General features: G+C 39.5%; 1 protein-coding gene across 2 annotated transcripts in view; it reads left to right on the forward strand.

Moving 5' to 3' along the window:
* Positions 1-760: 760 nt before the first annotated feature.
* slc12a5b (solute carrier family 12 member 5b) overlaps positions 761-22592 on the forward strand; it is a 65058-nt gene continuing 43226 nt past the window's right edge. The window contains exon 1 of one of the 2 annotated variants that reach the window (XM_051902752.1): positions 761-1037. In XM_051902752.1, coding sequence (XP_051758712.1) covers positions 983-1037 — 55 coding nt within the window. In that variant the 5' untranslated portion in view covers positions 761-982. Of the gene's footprint in view, positions 1038-10464; positions 10581-22592 lie in introns of those variants that run through there. The other variant, XM_051902753.1, reaches the window with a different exon arrangement.

The raw sequence follows: 22592 nt of genomic DNA on the forward strand, positions 1-22592 counted from the left end.
GGTGCAGGCAAGGGAAGAGGAGCTAAGGATCTAAATTGCAGCAGTTTCAAAGACAAAGGTCAAATAAGGCAATCCAGAAGGCAAAATCATCATAACATCTTCACACATGTAAAGACAATACAGGACATTGAGAAGAACCAAAGTGAGGGCTTAAATCACCATCTAAAACAAATACTAGCAACAAGCTGTGCTGCTTTTTTTCAGCATTGAAGGGCAAAAATAGGAATATCTCTAGTTTTCAGACTTGCAAATTAGCAACCAGCCAGAACAGATTATCAACAGCATAGCAACACCTTTACAACCATACAGAACACCCTAGCAACCACATAACAACACGTTTTAAAACCACTCTGCAACCTTAGCAATGACCTAGCAACCAGCCATTACACCCTTGCACAAACACTATTCGCATTTTCCTAAAAAAAAAAAAAAAATCCGCATTACAGCTCTTTTTGGTAGTGAATTCTCAAGAAAAACATCCACCTGAGAATGAAAATCTTATTACACTTATTAACACTTATTTCTGATATGAACACAGTTTGACATGGTGATGTCATAGAAAATGCAACAGAAAGCATGGTAAAGGTAAGCAAAGGCAAATCCTGATCACTGCATTGTGAATATAATGGTGAGGCACAGGCAGCCTGTGGATACACAGTGGAGAGAGAAGCAGAGAGACGACATGCAGTGTGAGTGTTTGAGAGAAAAAAAAAAGTGCTCTTAAGCATTCCATCATTTACGTCCCTGCAGCCTCTCTGTCCCCCCAACCCCTCCTCCTAGAGAGAGAGAGAGTCAATACGCAAGGCAGCAAACGGCAAGAGAGGACTCCAGTCTGCTGAAGCACAGCACTGCTCGCTTTCTTGAGAGGAGAGAGGCAGAGAACCACTAGCCTTCTCCTCCATCCGTGTGTGTGCTCGCGTGAGGCTGGTGGACACAGCAGCATTGTTAGCATTAGCAGGGGATCTGTGCTCGATCTTCCAAAATGCTCAACAACCTCACTGAATGCGAAGAGGGAGATGGGGGACCCAACAGTCAGGGTGAGTGGTCTGATCCTGCAATTGGGAGTGTGTGTGTGTGTGTGTGTGCGCAGATGATGAGCAAATGTGCCTTTTTACCGGTCACTGGTTATGATACCAGTTCAAGCTGTAGTGTGTGTGTAATAGAGACCAATCATGCACCAATGACTAATAGCTGCTTGTGAGTGTGTGTGGGGGAGATACAAGACAGTATACGAGTGCAAATAATCTTGTACTATCATAATCAATGATGCTTGTGTGTGTGTGTGTTTGTGTGTGTGTGTGTGTGTGTGTAAAGAAAAAGAAGAGAGGAAAGCTTTGAAGGAATGATATAATTGGGAATTCTTGAGTGTGTGTGTGTTGGTGTGTATGCAGCTTTGGCAAAGGCTCGTGCTGCAAGGTTGCTGTGAGGAGAATGATAATGCTTTCTGTTTCTGTCTGAGGAAGTACAGACAGCAGTGTGTGTGTGTGGATGGTCCAGTGTTGTCACCTCCTTGCACTCTAAGAAAAGTCAGTAAAGAAAGGCCTAATGTACAGTATTAATATAAAGGAATTTTTTCACAGGTGTTTATTTTGAATGTTGCAGTGCTTTTTGTTGTGTTGTAGGGTTAAAATTAACAAATGGTCCTGGCAAAAATTTACCAGTACCTTACTTCCATTTTTACCTCAGTTCTTTTTTTTTTTTTGCAATGTAACGGTCGACACAACCTGCCTCAATCAAGCTCTTTCTCTGTCTATCTGTTTGTTGCTTAATCTTATTTTGTTTCCACAGGCAGTGGATTTGGCTCCCTGTGTCTTAGATCCTCGAGAATAATTGGAATAATTGGAGCGTCTTAACAAAAGCAGACCTTTGGTGCATTTCATGTCGTAACCTCTTAAAAAGGGAAAGGGGGTCTCAGATGCAAGATCTCAGTTTCTAAAAGAGCTTCGTGCCTACAGGTACAGCTGCAGCCTGTGAGGAGGAATTAAATTAGCTTGTACCTGACCTCCTCTCACATGCATTCTTATCAACCCCCTGCAGTACAGCAGAAACTGCACTCATTATGAGTGACGAAACGTTTTGTGCATGCGTGTGTGTTATGCACTCGTATGTTACAAATGGCATCTGTTGAGGCAATTAAACGAACAGCTCCCTTATTAAATGCACCGTAGTACAAGTGTCATGATCGGATTGCAGTGGTTCTAGCAGAGACTCTGTCCGTGGTGCTGAAATTGATGCTGATTGAGCTGCTGGTATCAGCGGAGCTCTCCGCGGTTCTGAAACAGTCTGTGATTGCATGCATTATGAATGTACATCCATTCTGGGCCCTCTGTAACTGACGGACTGATCTGTTTTGTGTAGACATGAGTGGTGCTGGCTGCAGACTGCTGCATTATAGCTTTTGCTTCTTTTCAAAGGGTCTCTCTCTCTTCCTCTCTCTCTCTCTCTCTCTGCTTCGCTTCCTTCAAAGTCCAATGCTGCCCTGAATTTTCTCTCTCTCTTCCTCCCATCAGGGGGTAGGGACAGTACTGCAGTGGTGCTAATGCCTATTTGGTCATAAAATTTCATACTTGGTAGCCCACCAGATAAAACTGTCCCAAAACAGTCTTTTTCTGTCATTCTCATTTTCAGAGGAATACAAAGCAGACACAGTTCTCTCTTAAATTTAAACTCAAATACATCCAATATTGTTAATTAAATTCAAGTAGTTACATTTAAATAACTTTATATAGAATAAACACCAAGTACCACTTCATTGACACTGTGGTTGGTTGTTTAAAATGGAACTCACTATGTTAACTTGTGTAAGTAAGAAAGAAAGAAAGAACAATTATTTCAACCTTTTACTTATTAAACAAAACTTTAAAATAAAAACATTTTTTGTACCTGACTAATGCGCTTCGGGTGACCCGAGTTCGAGTCCCGACTCGTGGTCCTTTCCCGATCCCGCCCCCCTCTCTCTCTTCCACTTCGCTTCCTGTCTAATCACTGTCCTATCATAATAAAGGCAAAAATGCCAAAAATAAATCTTTAAAAAAAAAAAAGAAAGAAAAGCTATACATCAAAAAGCATAATTTTCTTGCAATCAAATTGACATAGAAATCATGGTTCGTTGTAAATAGGGGCTTTCACACCGGAGGAACCTTTTCATAGTTCCTAGAACTATTGGGTGAAGTACCCAGATTTTGCCATGTTCGCACCGCAGGAACTAGGAATGATTTTAATTCTAGGAACCCCTTTTGAGGGAACTAAATTAGCTCCTACTTCAGAGAAGGGTCTAAACCAGCACTGCGAGTGACGTGTCAGTGACGTGAGTGTACGTTGATTGGTCAAACGCATGTCAAAATCCGGCACCCGGCATTTTTAAAAAGCCGTGTGAACATATTTACTTCACAAACATGGAAAACTGTGATAACAGCATTTACCTGTTGTCTGCAGGGTTGTGTTCTTTTCTCCGCCTCGATGATATGTAATACTGAAAGTTGTCATAGGAGATTTCGTCTCTTAGCCCCACTTTTTGCTCTTTCAGTCGCGTAAATTATATGTTTACATTCCATCTCCATTATCACAAAATCCACGACACACAGCAAACTCAGCTCCGATCACGGTGTCTTCCATCCACCGGTTTTTAGCGTTTGTAAAAGCCGCGCTTAAAGGCACCGCTGTCAGCCCCTTCACAGTTCCTATTCCCGGTGAGAATGCAACCAGCAAAATGGCCCGGGGGAGAAATTAGTTCTCGGGGAACTAGCCTAGTGGCTAGTTCCTATAACTGAGTTCCTATAACTATTCAGTGCGAAAGCCCCTAATATGTTATTTTCTCAACACTATATGACAGCATCTCAAATCTTAAAATTCAAAGATTGACAGCTGTACTTTCAGTGGAGAGAATATCATTCTTTTGTGTAATGATTTGTCAGTTAACACCTAAGCTGCACTGTGTGAAATGCTGAATTCTCTTGTGGACAGCTAGGTTTGATAAACATACTATCATCATGTCGTTACCAGTATCAAACTTAAGCATTTTCACTGACAATGTTCATTACATAATGACAGTCACTATGACAGTGCAGTTACATCACTCAGAAAGTAGCCGGACACCCTAGGTGTTTTCTCTCAGTGGATAATGAGGTTTGGGATTTCTGATTGCATTATGGCACTGGTGATCTTTTGGCATTTGTTAGCAAGGAAGAAGGCTGGACTAGATTAGTTGAGAAATTGGATTCAAGGCAGAAGGAAATTGATTGTTGATTGACTTTTGAGGCACTACATAAAGAGCCTATCACATCACAGCTCCAAACTATACACAATTATGAAATGTGTCAAAGATATCATTGGTCTAAGAGGTTTTATTATACAAAAAATATTACTGTTGTTAATTAGAGATGGGTGGATTCATTTCATATACTGCGTTTTGATTACCATGAGCAATGTAAAAAGAGGAGCACAGAAAGATATATACAGTAAAAATATACAGTATCTCACAGAAGTGAGTACACCCCTCACATTTTTGTAAATATTTTATTATATCTTTTCATGTGACAACACTGAAGAAATGACACTTTGCTACAATGTAAAGTAGTAAGTGTACAGCTTGTATAACAGTGTAAATTTGCTGTCCCCTCAAAATAACTCAACACACAGCCATTAATGTCTAAACCGCTGTCCACAAAAGTGAGTACACCCCTAAGTGAAAATGTCTAAATTGGGCCCAAAGTGTCAATATTTTGTGTGGCCACCATTATTTTCCATCACTGCCTTAACCCTCTTGGGCATGGAGTTCACCAGAGCTTCACAGGTTGCCACTGGAGTCCTCTTCCACTCCTCCATGACGACATCACGGAGCTGGTGGATGTTAGAGACCTTGCGCTCCTCCACCTTCCGTTTGAGGATGCCCCACAGATGCTCAATAGGGTTTAGGTACCCTCAGCTTCTTTAGCAAGGCAGTGGTCATCTTGGAGGTGTGTTTGGGGTCGTTATTATGTTGGAATGCTGCCCTGTGGCCCAGTCTCTGAAGGGAGGGGATCATGCTCTGCTTCAGTATGTCACAGTACATGTTGCCATTCATGGTTCCCTCAATGAACTGTAGCTCCCCAGTGCCGGCAGCACTCATGCAGCCCCAGACCATGACACTCCCACCACCATGCTTGACTGTAGGTAAGACACACTTGTCTTTGTATTCCTCACCTGGTTGCCGCCACACACGCTTGACACCATCTGAACCAAATAAGTTTATCTTGGTCTCATCAGACCACAGGACATGGTTCCAGTAATCCATGTCCTTAGTCTGCTTGTCTTCAGCAAACTGTTTGCGGGCTTTCTTGTGCATCATCTTTAGAAGAGGCTTCCTTCTGGGACGACAGCCATGCAGACCAATTTGATGCAGTGTGCGGTGTATGTCTGAGCACTGACAGGCTGACCCCCCACCCCTTCAACCTCTGCAGCAATGCTGGCAGCACTCATACATCTATTTCCCAAACACAACCTCTGGATATGACACTGAGCACGTGCACTAAACTTCTTTGGTCGACCATGGAGAGGCCTGTTCTGAGTGGAACCTGTCCTGTTAAACCGCTGTATGGTTTTGGCCACCGTGCTGCAGCTCAGTTTCAGGGTCTTGGCAATCTTCTTATAGTCTACGCCATCTTTATGTAGAGCAACAATTCTTATTTTCAGATCCTCAGAGAGTTCTTTGCCATGAGGTGCCATGTTGAACTTCCAGTGACCAGTATGAGAGAGTGAGAGCGATAACACCAAATTTAACACACCTGCTCCCCATTCACACCTGAGACCTTGTAACACTAATGAGTCACATGAGGGAAGAAATAGAGAAAATGGCTAATTGGGCCCAATTTGGACATTTTCACTTAGGGGTGTACTCACTTTTGTTGCCAGCAGTTTAGACATTAATGGCTGTGTGTTGAGTTATTTTGAGGGGACAGCGAATTTGCACTGTTATACAAGCTGTACACTCACTACTTTACATTGTAGCAAAGTGTCATTTCTTCAGTGTTGTCACATGAAAAGATATAATAAAATATTTACAAAAATGTGAGGGGTGTACTCACTTCTGTGAGATACTGTATCCTCTGAATATGCAGAAAAGATGAGAGAGCATACAGTGATGGCTGTTTGTCCTTGTGGTGAAGTCTCAGGTCAAATGAACATCAGGCCAGATGGCATAGACCTGTTTTAACAGCCGCAGACACATGAAGACATTAAAACATAACAGGACCACCCTAAATTAGTAACATCTAGAGCACTAGCTGTCCTCAAAGACCAATCACACACTAACAGAACAAGAGAGAACTGTTTGTTCTTAAAGAGAGCCTATTATGTTTTCTTCATTTTCAACTTTCTTTAGTGTGTAATGTTGCTTTTTGAGCATGAAAAAAGGGAGTTATTCATTATATCAGTAAGCACTGTTTCTGAACTCCCTAAAATGCATCGATTGTAGTCTCGAGGTTTTTTCTGGGAATGTACACGTCACAAAATCCCCCACTTAAATAATTTCAACCCAAGGCATACGTGAAAAAGGGGCTAAGACTTGGTTGAGTTGCTTTAGTAGTGCGTTGCTCACATTTATGGTAAGAGGCGTGACATTTCTGAAACAATCTCAAAATGGTTTACCAATCACGATACATTAGTCCAGCTGACCAATCAGAGCACGTTGTTGTTTTTCAGAAGCAGGGGCTTCATAGAGACACGAACTAAACACAGCATTACTGACAGACTGGGAAGAGAGATGCAACAATGTAAAATAATGTTTTTGGAATATTCAATCATGAAAACCTATTCTAGTATACCCCCAAAAACAATATCAAGACTTTGTAAGGCATAAAATGGCCTCTTTAAGCAAGCTTAATTGCTCAGGCTTTGCTATAAGCATTGTTCTGTCATGTGTTCATATTTATGTCACGAACCAACTATTTTTTAGCTGATATGACCCTTAAAAATGATGTTCTTTGGTGTAACCTACAGTAAGGCATTCAAGTTAATTCAGTCAAGTAGAAAATATTTTGTCTTTTTAGGTTACCTTACAAAACATTTCTATGCAGGCAGACAGAGCCATCAACATAATACCATGACACACTCACTCTTTGAAAAAAAGGAGCTGCCAGAAGCTGTAAGTTATGTCAAAACATAGAGTATTCATAAAGTCGTAATACTCCACTTTTAAATAAACCATGACTATAAATTTAGTCATACATTCTGCTGTTTAAGGGCACCATACAATGTATATTCAGGATTGTCAACAGGCATGTAAAATCTCAGATATAACACTCCTTCATAAGACACAGAGGCTAATAAATACTATTACACTTTATTGCTGGTTAATTATAACTGCAGCATTGCCTGGATAAAGATACAGTACGGTTAGTGGATCAGCTTGATGTATTGTTTTAAACAACATGTCATGTGTCACCAACAGCTACACCTCTCAGCCAATCAAATCACAGCATCTAAAGCTTGTAGTGTGAGTGTGCCTGATTCACAAGCTGCCACAATCATGACAAGCAACAAAAAGACAATCAAAAAAAATATATTTCTTGTCAGCTCATTGTTTAGACAAGATCCATGCAGAGACTGTGTCGGATGTTTATTAACAAAAATATCTGGCTTAGCTCTGAGCTACTGCGCTCATCGACAAGTAGACTGTTGTGATAATTGGTTGCAGTTTATCTTTTAAGAACATTAGGTTGTGTATGTCATTTCAAAATTTCAGTTGTATTTATAGTGACTACTGTCTTTTATAGCAGCTTATTGTAATGCATTTGTGTTTTGTATGTTTTAGGCTTATGCACCATTCAGAAATGTGTGAGAATTAATGTTGTGTGAGTAATTTCCTTTTCCTGTCATTCCATTTAAAATTCCTAACTTGGCTAAGTATTGATTGGACTGTCAAAGGTTGAGACACATTATTACATAAAATTAAATGCAACATAACTCTTTCATAAGATGACACCATTCACATGTGATGTAATGAGTTCATATATAATTTGTAGAATAAACTTCACATTTCATTTTTAAATAGTAGGCAGCGTGGGTAGTCAGCTAGTATTCTGTTTCAAACATAATTCCTGGGGTAGGTGTGTGTTTCATGTGTTTTAGGGTCAGGGGGATGTAGTTCTTATGTAATTGTGGCAGTGTAGTGAGTATTATGTCACTGCAAAAGACCATGCATTATATAAGAATATTTCCCTAATGCCACATAAAGGATTTTTATATGCCCTCCTGTAATCCTGCTGATGTATTTGCCCTTGATGGATGGTTTTGTTAAGTTGTCGTGGCCAGCTGTCTCTGGCAGGTGCCTGGGAAGCCATTTTAGGGTGAGAACAGAGGGGAGGGCAGAGGCTGTTAGTGTTAGGTGAGACATAAGAAAAGAACAGGAACAACAGTCTGAAGAGAAAAAAGGGGATGAGAGACCAGTGAGACTTCATGCAATATACAAGTTGTCAGAAGGTTAATCACATGTTGGTTAAACAGTGTTCACACAGTTTGGTTATAAAGAGGGGCACTAGTGATAGTCCTGGGTCTTCTTCCAATGACTGCAAGAAATTATAGTTCAGTGGTGTAACTTTCGTTTAGTATGCAAAGGGACCTAGGCTTAAATTATGATTTTTAATATACTATATACAAAAGTCACATAATTTCCTACATGACATGCATTGATTGGTCTCTGCTGATTGTGCAGCCAATGAGATTGCTTGCTCAACATTTAAATAGTCTGGTACAGTTAGGGGTGGGCAATATACTGGAAACCAGTAGAAATTTGTCAACGAGTAGATTTAGGATTATTGACTCTATCATGGTTACGGTCATGTGACATTGCCATGCTGTGCTGTCACAAAAGCTTATCATTTGAAGGCGTTTTTAAGCCTTGCGGTTTAAAACAAGTGATTTTAAACTGTTAAAGAGAACTCATTTTAGTATATGTACCTCTCAGCCAATCAAATCACAGCATCTAAAGCTTGTAGTGTGAGTGTGCCTGATTCACAAGCTGCCACAATCATGACAAGCAACAAAAAGACAATCAACAAAAATGTATTTCTTGTCAGCTCATTGTTTAGTCAGGATCCATGCAGAGACTGTGTCGGATGTTTATTAACAAAAATATCTGGCTTAGCTCTGAGCTATTGCGCTCATCGACAAGTAGACTGTTGTGATAATTGGTTGCAGTTTATCTTTTAAGAACATTAGGTTGTATATGTCATTTGAAAATTTCAGTTGTATTTATAGTGACTACTGTCTTTTATAGCAGCTTATTGTTGTTGTTTAACAGAGAACTGTTAAAGAGAACTCATTTTAGTATATGTACTCTGTCTGACAGACTATTTCTTAGTGCACTCACATAAACCCGCTGCTCATACAGCGCTTGGGTACTGAACTGAGTTCTTTTTGGCACCTTATTGTGTTTGAACAGTCAAATATGCACACTTATGTTTCAAAATGCCCATCTTTGCAAGTATCCTCTTAAACACAGTCGTTATGTCTTAAGGGAGCGGAAATAGTTAAGAAAGAAAATGAACATGTATCAGTGTAATGGATCCGTGCATTCGGTCTTAAAAGTGACAGCAGCCTAATATACCTGCTGCAGTCTGTGCCGTTAATGTTAATCAAACAATGAAAGAGAGAAAATCTCTCACTGCTCTTGACTGAATCACTTTTGTAACTTTAGTAAGAAGAGAATTCCGGCAAGAATGTATATTTAATTTACACAGTGAAGTTAATGCATTGTTTTTGGTACGTTATTTGATACAATTTATGTAGTATTTCTTATTTGCAGTGCTTGAATTTTTACAGGTAGGTCAATTTAATTTGTCATTGTTCTATTGTAGTTTTTTGTCCAATTGCTTATAAATATTTTATCACTGACTGTTTACTTGTCTTCAGTCTTCAGAGATTTTTTTTTGTTTGTTAGTTTAACTTATGTTAGTTAAGCTATTATTATTTTTTTGTGATATTGAAATTGGTATTAACAATTCTGATTTCATAAAAACCTTATTTGAAGCAAAAATAACTATATTGTGATATATATCATTATCGTGAAATATATTTACTCATATAGTGATATAAGATTTTGGTCACATTGCTCACCGCTAGGTTCAGTGTTTGCTGTAAGCTGCTTCTGTAGTTCTTCAGAAACCCTCCACCTCCACCAGCTCCACCCTTCTAGATCTGCTGCGGGATTTTTGTATGCCAATTCATGCAGCAGCAGCATACTTTGCATACTGAAGAGTCACACCTATTTCTAAATATGTTTGTCATTCCCAAACACTGACTGTGTGAAGTTGTGAACATAGCATAGAGAGTTGGCAGCACATACTCTCTGTATTTGACTTGCTGGTTATGCATGAACACTCACAGTGATGTCCACAGAAGAGTGAGTGTGATACTTACATGCACATCTCTTCCTTGTGTGACTGCAGATTACGGAATGTAGTGCTGCTAATCTGCACCATTTTGAACAAGCAACGTACACAAATATACCCTCAGTGTCTCTTTATTTGTGTCCACTGAATTGAGAAGAATGAAGTCTGTCTGGGAATTCTGATGGTTGGAGGAAATGTCTTGGCTCCAGTGAGGTATGTGTGTTTGCTCTGTTTATTGTCACCTTCCTGCTGAGAGTTAAGAATTGATTAAGTTTCAGTCTGAAGTGCCAAATCAGAGAACGCAGTGGCATTGAAAAAATAATGAAATTAGTCTTGCATAACCGCAATGAATATTAAAGAGAGAGAGAGGTGTACAACATTGTGGTACACATTGTCTTGCTCAAGCAGATGATGCCAGTTCAAATTCTTAGTTCTGTTCCCCCATCTTTTCTGTTTTCTGGTTAGATAGATAGGTCTGCAGTTCTGGTCCTTGAATCTGATGTTCCAAGAGTGCTGATGTAACAGCCCAATAGCACTGGGACTTTCTCTGTTTGTATCATCTGTTTGTCTGTTTTTGCTCATTACAGACAGACTTTCAGTTTGTGCATTAGTGATGCAGATTTTTCTGTGAACCCTGTGATGGACTGGCCATCCATCCATTGTGTTTCCCTGCCCGAGACACTGGGATAGTGGGAAAATGCATGGATAGATATTTCAGTGACACTTTCTGCAGGTTACATTGTTACACCAGTAGGTGGCGACAAGTGATTGCCTTTATAAGTGAGTCATTATTTCAGCTGATTCACTCAACTGATTTGTTCAAAAACGCTTACACGTTCATGAATGAAATGAGTGAATCAATGAATCTTTGTTTAAAGTGATTCTTTAAAAATGCTGGTTCATTCAGGAAATAAACAAGTCTTAATGACTGAGTCATTGAATCATTAATAAAACTGAAGGTTCAGCATTGGCTTTGTTTAGAGCTATTTAGGTTGGCGGAGCATCAGCACAAAGTAACTAGCAATATTGTGTCTAAAATGTACGTCACTCAATATTAACTTCTTGTATATTGAACTTTTGTATAAATTGTAAACTGTTTTTACATATATTTTACATATTTAACAATCGACTGCCACTCAAACCTTTAGTGTACGTTCATGCATTTTGCAAATACTGTTATCCAAAATGACTTAATATTGCATTTAAGGTCTACATTTTATCATGCATTCCCTGGGAATCATAAGCCATACCCAACTGTTTGGACTACAGGAATGCTTAGCCTTTGTTTAGGGGTGCTCCAATCAAGATTTTTGCAGCTGACTGCCGATTTCTTGTCATCCTATGACTGGGGGCCCCTAGAATCATAGAACTGTCAACAACTTTCGCCCTGCTAGCAATGGCCCTGGTTATAAGATCCTGGTTGATGAGTGATGATCTTCCAGCAATGTTTCAGCTGTGCGCTCCTATTGGCGCAGGATAAATCAAGACCTGTCAATCTAAGTGATCGATCCAATCCAAGCACGCTCCAGCTGTAAAGCAGTGTCTGATTGTTCTCTACACAAAGTTCCTACCCACCATACCCGAGATCCAAGCTGTGTCCCTTATGCCTTCATTCTGCATTCCCTACATTACTCCACTAATATAGTCCACTTGGAGTGAATGAAAACAAGTGAGCAAATTCAGACACCGGAATGGCCGCCGGCGCTATCTTCTGGTGAGACGCAGAAATTCATTCGCCACAACCATCACAGTGCATTTATGGGTATTCTCTAGGTGTTGAAGGTACATCAGTTGTACACTCGTTATTGCAGTGCATTATGGGATTGGGTGAGTACACTCGATAAGGTTCACTATAGTTTCCAGTGAATACCACTAGAAATGGCTGTCCCCTATAGGGGGCAATTTCGGGGCACAGCCCCAGTTTCCATTGGTTGAACTTTCAAAAGATGTTGAAAATCACTGCGTCATGATCATGACGCGATCAAATTCCATAAGTCCTATAGCCAAGCAGCATGTTATGTCACTCCGTGAGATTTTCTCATTTCTCAATTTACTCATCATGTTATGTTGTGTGTGGGCTTGTTTGAATCGACACAATCTACTCTAAACAAAGATGTGCGATTTGGTTTACTAATGCTTCAGGAAGTTACAAAGCAGAATGTGTTGCAAAAGCCTCATCTGTCTACTGTTTACATGCATGTCGGCAGCAATTTGTTACGGTTTTACGTCATCAAATTGCGATTGGTTTGTGAGAACGGCCAAATTTAGTGACTACCGATCAAGTCATAGAATATGATTATCAATTGGAGCATCCCTAGTTGGCTAAAGGTGTGGTCACATTTACCGTTGTTCAGTGAATTGTTGCAGGCAATATCCAGACTTTTTAACAGGAATCCTTGTGAATGGGAATGACGTGTAAGTGTGAATGATTTCCCAATGCAGATTTCGCATCAGGTTCAAGTTGGTCAGATGAATTGGCTGCACTGACCAACAGAAAGCTGCTTGGTTTGGAAGTGATTTCTGTGTGCAGTGTTTCATAAATCACTACACTATTGTGACTGCACCTTAAGTCAGGACTATATAGCAATGGAAGCAACACATTTGTCCATGCGCTGGTGAGAACAAGAGATCACCTTCAGAGTAGACATGGAAGTTAAGAAATGGTACATGCTGTCCCTGTGAGTGCTGGATGAGTCAGTTTCACCCCGAGCGCACTGTGTGCTTTCTCCATTTCTCTCTCTTAATCGCCTATTCTTTTCCTCCCTCTCTCTCTCCTTTCTGAGTAGGGTGAGGTTCCCCGTTTCTCATCTGGAACTGTACTAAATCCCTCATCCGGTTTTCATGCATGTCTCTCTCAGTTCTGTTCTCCATTTGCATTGGTCCACAGTCCCCTGTACTCTCTTATCCTCTTTAAATATAGCTGAGCAGGTCTCCTGTTGCTGTAGAATTGATGGATTTCCACGTTTCATTCCTCTGTCAAACAATGCCATGAATTCTATATTTTATTTATGAGAAAATGATGGTCTGTCAACTTACACAGGTCAGTCATTTTTTTGCTCTTGGCTTATCCATGCAATGCAAAGCAACAGCAGTATTCCACATGTTCGCCAATTATTTCTCAATATTGTCTCATATGGGTGTTTGTATATGGGCATGTTTAGGGAATGATTTTTATTAAACATTCATCCCCCCCCCCCCCCCCCCCCCCCATCCCCCCATTAAATCATTGTACTGTCTTTGCATTTTTTTGACCTTGACATTCATATTGCTCTAATCAGCATAAATCAAGCTAGATTTCACACAATAATAATGTAATTAGTAATTACTTTTTGCAGTCAGCATTAACATTGTATGAAAGTTTGATCTTCAGTCATCTTAATTGACCTTTTCCACAGCTTTGTGTGTGGCATGCAAATGACTGTATTGATAAAGACAACATGATCTCCAAGGACAAGATGATTTATGACATGGCACGTGTTCACAGACACAACAGATTTCTAAGCGGAGCTTTGCCTGAGGTTTCAAGGCAGTTGACATGTTCATCCGCACGACAGTGACATATGATGTCCCATCCCATGTGCGAAAAGAAGCTGTGTGTGTTTTGTCCCAAAACATGTCCTCTTTCTACAGGACTGTCTTCACACCATGTGCCTTTGAAGTCTGGTGAAGTCTGCCAGTATTGGCTCTTAACACTTTGTCCTACTCTCCCACTCTGTGGGACGAACTTTTAATAGCCGCTCTGCTGGCTGGAATTCCGTGTACGGGCGCTGATCTCTGTAAGCTGGCCTTTTAAGTAGCAGTATGCGGGTCTATCTTAGACCAGTCTGACCTAAGAACCCTTTAATGTCAGTATAACCTGCTGCTCTAAAAAAGGTCATTTGTGTAGTATTCAGGGATGAACTGGCCATAGGGAACAGAGGACTTTTCTTATTGGGCCTCCTGTTGAAGTCATATTTAAATACAACAATTATACAAAGATTTAAAGGGAAAAAGGTCCAGAGATCCTTAGGCAGGCCCATTTATAGGCCTGTTTGTGGTCGGTAAGATCTTAAGTCTTTTATGCTTACCAAGGCTGCATTTATTTGGTAAAAAAATACAGTAAAAACTGTAATATTCTGAAATATTATTACTAATTAAAATTACTGTTTCCTGTTGTAATATATTTTAAAATGCAATTTATTCCTGTGGTGGCAAATCTGAATATTCACTAAATATTCTAAATATTCACTGAATATTCAGCAGCAATTACTCCAGGCTTCAGTGTCACATGATCCTTAAGAAAACATTTATTATTATCAAAGTTGAAAACATTTGTGCTGCTTAATTTTTTAGTGTGAAAATGTGATGCATTATTTCTTTGATGGATAGAAAGTTCAAAAGAACAGTATTTGTTTAAAATATAAATCTTTTGTAACATTATAAATGTATTTACTGTCATTTTTGATCAATGTAATGATCTAATATATATATATATATATATATATGTATATATCAGCTCTTCTGCATTGTTGGGTCTGGCATATCGCATCTTCCTCTTCACAATACCACATAGATTTTCTATGGGGTTCAGGTCAGGCGAGTTTGCTGGCCAATTAAGAACAGGGATACCATGGTCTTTAAACCAGGTACTGGTAGGTTTGGCACTGTGTGCAGGTGCCAAGTCCTGTTGGAAAATGAAATCTGCATCTCCATAAAGTTGGTCAGCAGCAGGAAGCATGAAGTGCTCTAAAACTTCCTGGTATACAGCTGCGTTGACCTTGGACCTCAGAAAACACAGTGGACCAACACCAGCAGATGACATGGCACCCCAAACCATCACTGACTGTGGAAACTTTACACTGGACCTCAAGCAACGTGGATCGTGTGCATCTCCTCTCTTCCTTTAGACTCTGGGACCCTGATTTCCAAAGGAAATGCAAAATTTACTTTCATCAGAGAACATAACTTTGGACCACTCAGCAGCAGTCCAGTCCTTTTTGTCTTTAGCCCAGGCGAGACGCTTCTGACGCTGTCTGTTGTTCAAGAGTGGCTTGACACAAGGAATGAAACCCATGTCTTGCATACCTCTGTGCGTAGTGGTTCTTGAAGCACTGACTCCAGCTGCAGTCCACTCTTTGTGAATCTCCCTCACATTTTTGAATGGGTTTTGTTTCACAATCCTCTCCAGGGTGCGGTTATCCCTATTGCTTGTACACTTTTTTCTACCACATCTTTTCCTTCCCTTCGCCTCTCTATTAATGTGCTTGGACACAGAGCTCTGTGAACAGCCAGCCTCTTTTGCAATGACCTTTTGTGTCTTGCCCTCCTTGTGCAAGGTGTCAATGGTCGTCTTTTGGACAACTGTCAAGTCAGCAGTCTTCCCCATGATTGTGTAGCCTACAGAACTAGACTGAGAGACCATTTAAAGGCCTTTGCAGGTGTTTTGAGTTAATTAGCTGATTAGAGTGTGGCACCAGGTGTCTTCAATATTGAACCTTTTCACAATATTCTAGTCACCTGATCTAATATATATATATATATATATATATAATATACGTATGTGTGTGTGTGTGTGTGTATATATATATATATACATATATAGGTGACTTCATGCAGGATGTTTTATGTTTGCAGGAATCATGGCAGTGATGAAAAAGCTGAATGAATCATGTGGATTTTAAGCATGAATACACGTCTGGTGCATTGCATGCGTATCTGATTGTGTGTGTGTGTGTGTGTGTGTGTGTGTGTGTGGATTCTTGTGGCAGCTGCATGCACCATCAGGCAGTAGTTCTCCACTATGTAGGTCAGACTGCATGTAGAGAGAAAGATAGAGATCTGTGTTTGCAGAGCTGAATGGCATCAACACTGACTGTTTGCTTATTTATTGAATTGGAACCAAGAGTTAATTTCTTTCCAACATTTTCATACATTCATGTGTCCAATTTAACAATAACAACAACAACAACAAAAAGCTAAGTTTTGAGTGTGTACATATGTGTACGTAGTTTGCTTGTGTGCTGGTATGCGCAATTAAGGATCTTGTCATAAAAACTGTCCTACAGTAAGAGCGACTTTCATGGGGGTTTATACAGGGAGCTTAAACTTTAGGGAACTCTCTAGAGAGATAGGTGTGTGTTTGTGTGTGTGTGTGCTGGTGTATGGATTGTGTGGGTCAGCGATGCCTTCCTGAAAGAACCCCTCAACAATAGGCCTATAGAGATAGGTACTCTATCTCTCTGTTGGACTTGCTGCATATCAGTTAATCATCAAAAATGTCACAGTTTTACCTAAGGCATGAGATTGCAGATGCATTTTGTACTTGGATTTTAACATAATGCAGAATAAATCTGCAATTTTAATAAAAGAGGAACTTGTCTATGTTTGATTTTTAATGTAAGCTTGTATAAAGGGATAGTTCAACATGAACACTAAAACAGCATTTCATAAGTTGTGCATATGAATTTTGCACACTTGCATTGCAAATTTAAATGTATAGGTTATATTTTAATTTGCGATATAATGGAAGTAGCGTCAGATCCTTTTTTATATTTTGACATACATCCAAGAGATTAGCGGATTAGCGAAAAGAAGGATGGGGACTTGGTTCATTTTAACGGTTGTTGACTGGATGGAGGCAGATTTGAATGCAAGCTTGTCGATTATAAGAATGGGATAGGGTTTATGCAATCAAAATAATTGGAGAATTCCGGCATGCATCACTAGAGAGAAGATGCTAAAGATGCTGTTAGATGCTAAATTAAAAAAAAAAAAAATGCTTGCAAATTTTGAGTTTTATACGTACTGCCTGGGGACAAGGACTTACAGACCCAGAACCAACTAATCTGGAGAAATGTCTAAATCAAAGTCAAGGAGAAGGTCACATATCTTACCTACATACATGTATCTACATTCGTGCTATTATAAGGTTCTCGGGAGTCCTCTACATCCAGATTATCCAGGTGGAAACAAAACCTGGGATTGGAGATAGATAAGAAAATATGGGAGCGAGTATGTGCAAAGGCCCAAACACAGACATTTAAAAAAATTTACAACAAATGAATTTCTTTTTGATGTTAAGTCACTGCTAATGTTCTCCTCTGCTGGGCTGCTAACCATTGTGACTGGATCATTGAGTCAATGAGCTGAACCTAACTCAGAATCAATAAATCATTCAGCTTATGAATCAGATCAAATCAGATCGGTTTTATGAATCAGATCAAATGGTTAATCGAAAAGATCTGATCCAAAAGAATGTTTTCAGTCAGATCATTGAGACCATGAGCTGAACCTAACTCAGAATCAATTAAATTCTTAAATGAATCATTCAGCTTGGTTTTATGAACTGGATCAAATGATTAATTGAAAAGATATGACTCAAAATGTTTTGAGTCAGTCCATTGAGTCATTTAGCTGAAACCAACTCAGAATCAATTTGATTCATCAATGAATCATTCAGGGGTGCGTTTCCTAAAAGCATCGTTAACCAACTAACATTGCAAGTTCCGTCGTTACTAACATAGTTCAACGATTTTGGTGTTTCCTGAAACCATAGTTCAAAGAACATTCGCAAAATGCATTGCAAACTTGTGTGGTTGGAACGACAGCTCTAAAGCAGTGGTAAGAAGCATAGCTTCTTGTTTTTATGACATGTTGAATTGTTATCTTGAGCAAGATAAGCAAGCTGACATTAAGTACAATGTATATCTTTTATTTAGAATATATTCATGTCATTTTCATATTTTAGTTTGTCAAGAGATTTTAAGCACCGTTTTTGAAGAGTGTGCATGTGCGTACGTGCTCTAGTACATAAGAATGAGCCTATGATTGAATCTGGAAATAAAGCAAAATAACTGAGAAAAATTAGAATTAGTCCTCAGATGTCATGTCCGTAAAATCTAGCATTAATTCAATCTCAAACGGATTCATTTAAAGAAGTTATTACTCCACCACCTGCGTGACATCACTCACCAATGTGGCTGAACGACAGGTTTGCGACAATATGGTTTCGGGCAACAGTCGTGACTAGTTGATTTGTTTGATCATGCTTCGTACTATGGTAGTGAAGCAGCGAGGTACATCATTGTACGGGAAATGCACCCCAGCTCGGTTTTATGAACTGGATCAAATGATTAATTGAAGATATTACTCAAAAGAACGTTTTCAGTCAAACCGTTGAGTCAATGAGCTGAAACCAACTCAGAATCAATTTGATTCATCAATGAATCATTCAGCTTGGTTTTATAAACTGGATCAAATGATTAATTGAAAAGATCTGACTCAAAAGATTTTTTTGTTCACAAATTGGACATTGCTGCTTCAATGATCCATAGATCTTTTGCTACCTCATGAACTATAGATCTTAAAACTTGAATTTCAGTCTGTTCATCACATAAAGCTATTGAGTAAATGATGACAATTTATAGCTTTTATGTTGTATGAACTACCTTTTATGCTATTTCTGTGGTGTTATTTGTCATTTGGAGCTTAGAATAGAATAGAATAGAATAGAATGTACAGTGTATAGGAGATGAGAGGTGGTGGAATGGACTGCAAGAGAATGAGAAGTCAGTGCCAGACGAGCCATTATGGAAGATTAAATCTGATCCACACTAAGAGTGACCCTGTGGGAGAGAGAGGGAGAGAGAGACTCTCAGCCTGGCTTATTGTATTAATAGCTGTCCGTGGGTGTCAATAGCTGTATATCAGATCTGGAGAGACTTTGATTTGATTTAAAGTTTGCCTGTACAGTATCAGTCCCTGCCCTTGAGTTACAGCACTAGGACGGCTTTTTTTAAGTATATCCAAATGCACAATCATATAGCATTTTAAATATTGTTTAAATAGAGCTGTGGAGCACAGGGTTTTTCTTTAACATTTGACTGCCCACATCTGCATATCAATTCCATTCAGTATTCAGCTACTTGGCCCATCCAGTCACAATGAAGTAATAAGATGTAGGATAGATTATTCAGAGACACCAGAAGAATAAACTACCAGTTAATTTCTAGATATATATGGGAGGTTCGGCCATCGCAGTGGGGGAGGATCAATCAAAGAGATTTATCCTGAAGAAATGTATCACGGTTTCCAAAAAAAAAAAGTTAAGCCGCACAACTGTTTTCAACATTAACAATAATAAGAAATGTTTCTTGAGCAGCAAATCAGCGTATTATAATGATTTCTGAAGGATCATTTGTCACTGAAGACTGGAGGAAAGTCTGCTGAAAAATCAGCTTTTCCATGACAGAAATAAAATACATTTTAAAATATATTAAAATAGGAAACTGTTATTTTAAATTAATTTAATATTTCACAATAATACTGTTTTTACTGTATTTTAGATCAAATAAATGCAGCCTTCAAGAGACTCAATAAAATTTAAAAATCGTATTTTCCAGAAACTTTTGAACAGTGGTGTAACGCAAGAAGTCTTCAACGCAAAATACTGATAAAAGTGATAATATTATGTATTTTATCTTTACACTCTGAAAAATGCTGGGTTAAAAACAACCCAAGTTGGGTTGAAAATGGACAATCCCAGCAATTGGGCTGTTTTAACTCAGCAATTGGGTTGTTGTAACCCCCGCTGGGTTAAATGTTTGCCAAACTTGCTTAGTAGTTTTATTTAACCCAAGCATTGTTTAAAAATTACTGTTTAAATTAACATTTATTAATATGTTTAATAAATGAACATTTATTCATAAGTTTAATGAATAATAATTAAAAAAATAAACATTTATTAAATTGCTTATTAAAAAAATGTTCACCTTTTGATTATTATTGTTGCCTCTAGTAATTATGTGTTTGATTTTTAATTTCCAAACTTCAGTATCTCACAGAAGTGAGTACACCCCTCGCATTTTTGTAAATATTTTATTATATCTTTTCATGTGACAACACTGAAGAAATTACACTTTGCTACAAGTAGTGAGTGTACAGCTTGTATAACAGTGTAAATTTGCTGTCCCCTCAAAATTGAGTACACCCCTAAGTGAAAATGTCCAAATTGGGCCCAATTAGCCATTTTCTCTCCCCGGTGTCATGTAACTCGTTAGTGTTACAAGGACTCAGGTGTGAATGGGGAGCAGGTGTGTTAAATTTGGTGTTATCACTCTCACTCTCTCATACTGGTCACTAGAAGTTCAACATGGCACCTCATGGCAAAGAACTCTCTGAGGATCTGATAAAAAGAATTTTTGCTCTACATAAAGATGGCGTAGGCTATAAGAAGATTGCCAAGACCCTGAAACTGAGCTGCAGCACGGTGGCCAAGACCATACAGCGGTTTAACAGGACAGGTTCCACTCAGAACAGGCCTCGCCATGGTCGACCAAAGAAGTTTAGTGCACGTGCTCAGCGTCATATCCAGAGGTTGTGTTTGGGAAATAGACGTATGAGTGCTGCCAGCATTGCTGCAGAGGTTAAAAGGGTGGGGGGGTCAGCCTGTCAGTGCTCAGACCATACGCCACACACTGCATCAAATTGGTCTGCATGGCTGTCGTCCCAGAAGGAAGCCTCTTCTAAAGATGATGCACAAGAAAGCCTGCAAACAGTTTGCTGAAGACAAGCAGACTAAGGACATGGATTACTGGAATTTCCTGTTCCAGTAAACTTATTTGGTTCAGATGGTGTCAAGCGTGTGTGGCGGCGGCAACCAGGTGAGGAGTACAAAGATAAGTGTGTCTTGCCTACAGTCAAGCATGGTGGTGGGAGTGTCATGGTCTGGGGCTGCATGAGTGTTGCCGGCACTGGGGAGCTACAGTTCATTGAGGGAACCATGAATGCCAACATGTACTGTGACATACTGAAGCAGAGCATGATCTCCTCCCTTTGGAGACTGGGCCACAGGGCAGCATTCCAACATGATAACGACCCCAAACACACCTCCAAGATGACCACTGCCTTGCTAAAGAAGCTGAGGGTAAAGGTGAAGAACCTAAACCCTATTGAGCATCTGTGGGCATCCTCAAACAGAAGGTGGAGGAGCGCAAGGTTTCTAACATCCACCAGCTCCGTGATGTCATCATGGAGGAGTGGAAGAGGACTCCAGTGGCAACCTGTGAAGCTCTGGTGAACTCCATGCCCAAGACGGTTAAGGCAGTGCTGAAAAATAATGGTGGCCACACAAAATATTGACACTTTGGGCCCAATTTGAACATTTTCACTTAGGGGTGTACTCACTTTTGTGGCCAGTGGTTTAGACATTAATGGCTGTGTGTTGAGTTATTTTGAGGGGACAGCAAATTTACACTGTTATACAAGCTGTACACTCACTACTTTACATTGTAGCAAAGTGTCATTTCTTCAGTGTTGTCACATGAAAAGATATAATAAATTTTTTACAAAAATGTCAGGGGCATACTCACATCTGTGAGATACTGTATTTTGAGTTAATTTTAACCCAGCTATATAGTGGAGGTTGAAGAAAGTAGAAAGAGAGCCTACACGCTACACTAAAAAATGCTGGGTTTAAAAAAAACCCAAGTTGGGTTGTAAATGGACAAACCCAGCGGTTGGGTTAAATGTTTGCCCAACATGCTGGGCAGATTTATTTAACCCAACCGCTGAGTTTGTCCATTTACAACCCAACTTGCGTTGTTTTTAACCCAGCATTTTTTAGTGTAGCGTGTAGGCTCTCTTTCTACTTTCTTCAGCCATGCTAATAAAATGCTGTACAAAATCAAATGAGAAAAAGTGTACAATATGGCCCCTTTAAGCTGTAATTTATTGCAAACAAATGTTATCAGGGTGAATGTTTAACCTTCCTGTGAAGGACGCGGTTTGACATAGTGAAGGTATGTTGTGATTAAGCCGTTGAATACCAGTCAACTCTTTGTTGTTACTAAGCAACCTGTTCCCTGGCAACGCTTTACTTGTCCTTTGGCAACCATTGATTTAATTCAGAATGACTGTTCCCTCTTTACTCCCATGCTGTGTCATCTCTAAGTCCATGCAAGTCTTGGGACCGATGAACCTAGACATTAAAGAATGTTCAGCATCCAGATTTGACACTGAACCGTTCTCTGCTGTAAGTGTTAAAAAATTGCTGCGTCAGAGCACTAATGTCTTACAGTATTCACATCACTTCAGGACAGCAGGGACTTTTTATATGGCCATGAATCTGTTCAGATAAGGAGTGACTATGAAAGGTGCGTTTCAACTGTTGAAGAGGATACGTGGCTGGCAGACTGCAGTGTGAGGAGAGTGAGACAGCTGGGGGATTTCATCAAAGAGCATGCGACA

This window comes from Ctenopharyngodon idella, chromosome 8 (assembly GCF_019924925.1).
Source record: "Ctenopharyngodon idella isolate HZGC_01 chromosome 8, HZGC01, whole genome shotgun sequence".
NCBI classification, from domain to species: Eukaryota; Metazoa; Chordata; class Actinopteri; order Cypriniformes; family Xenocyprididae; genus Ctenopharyngodon; species Ctenopharyngodon idella.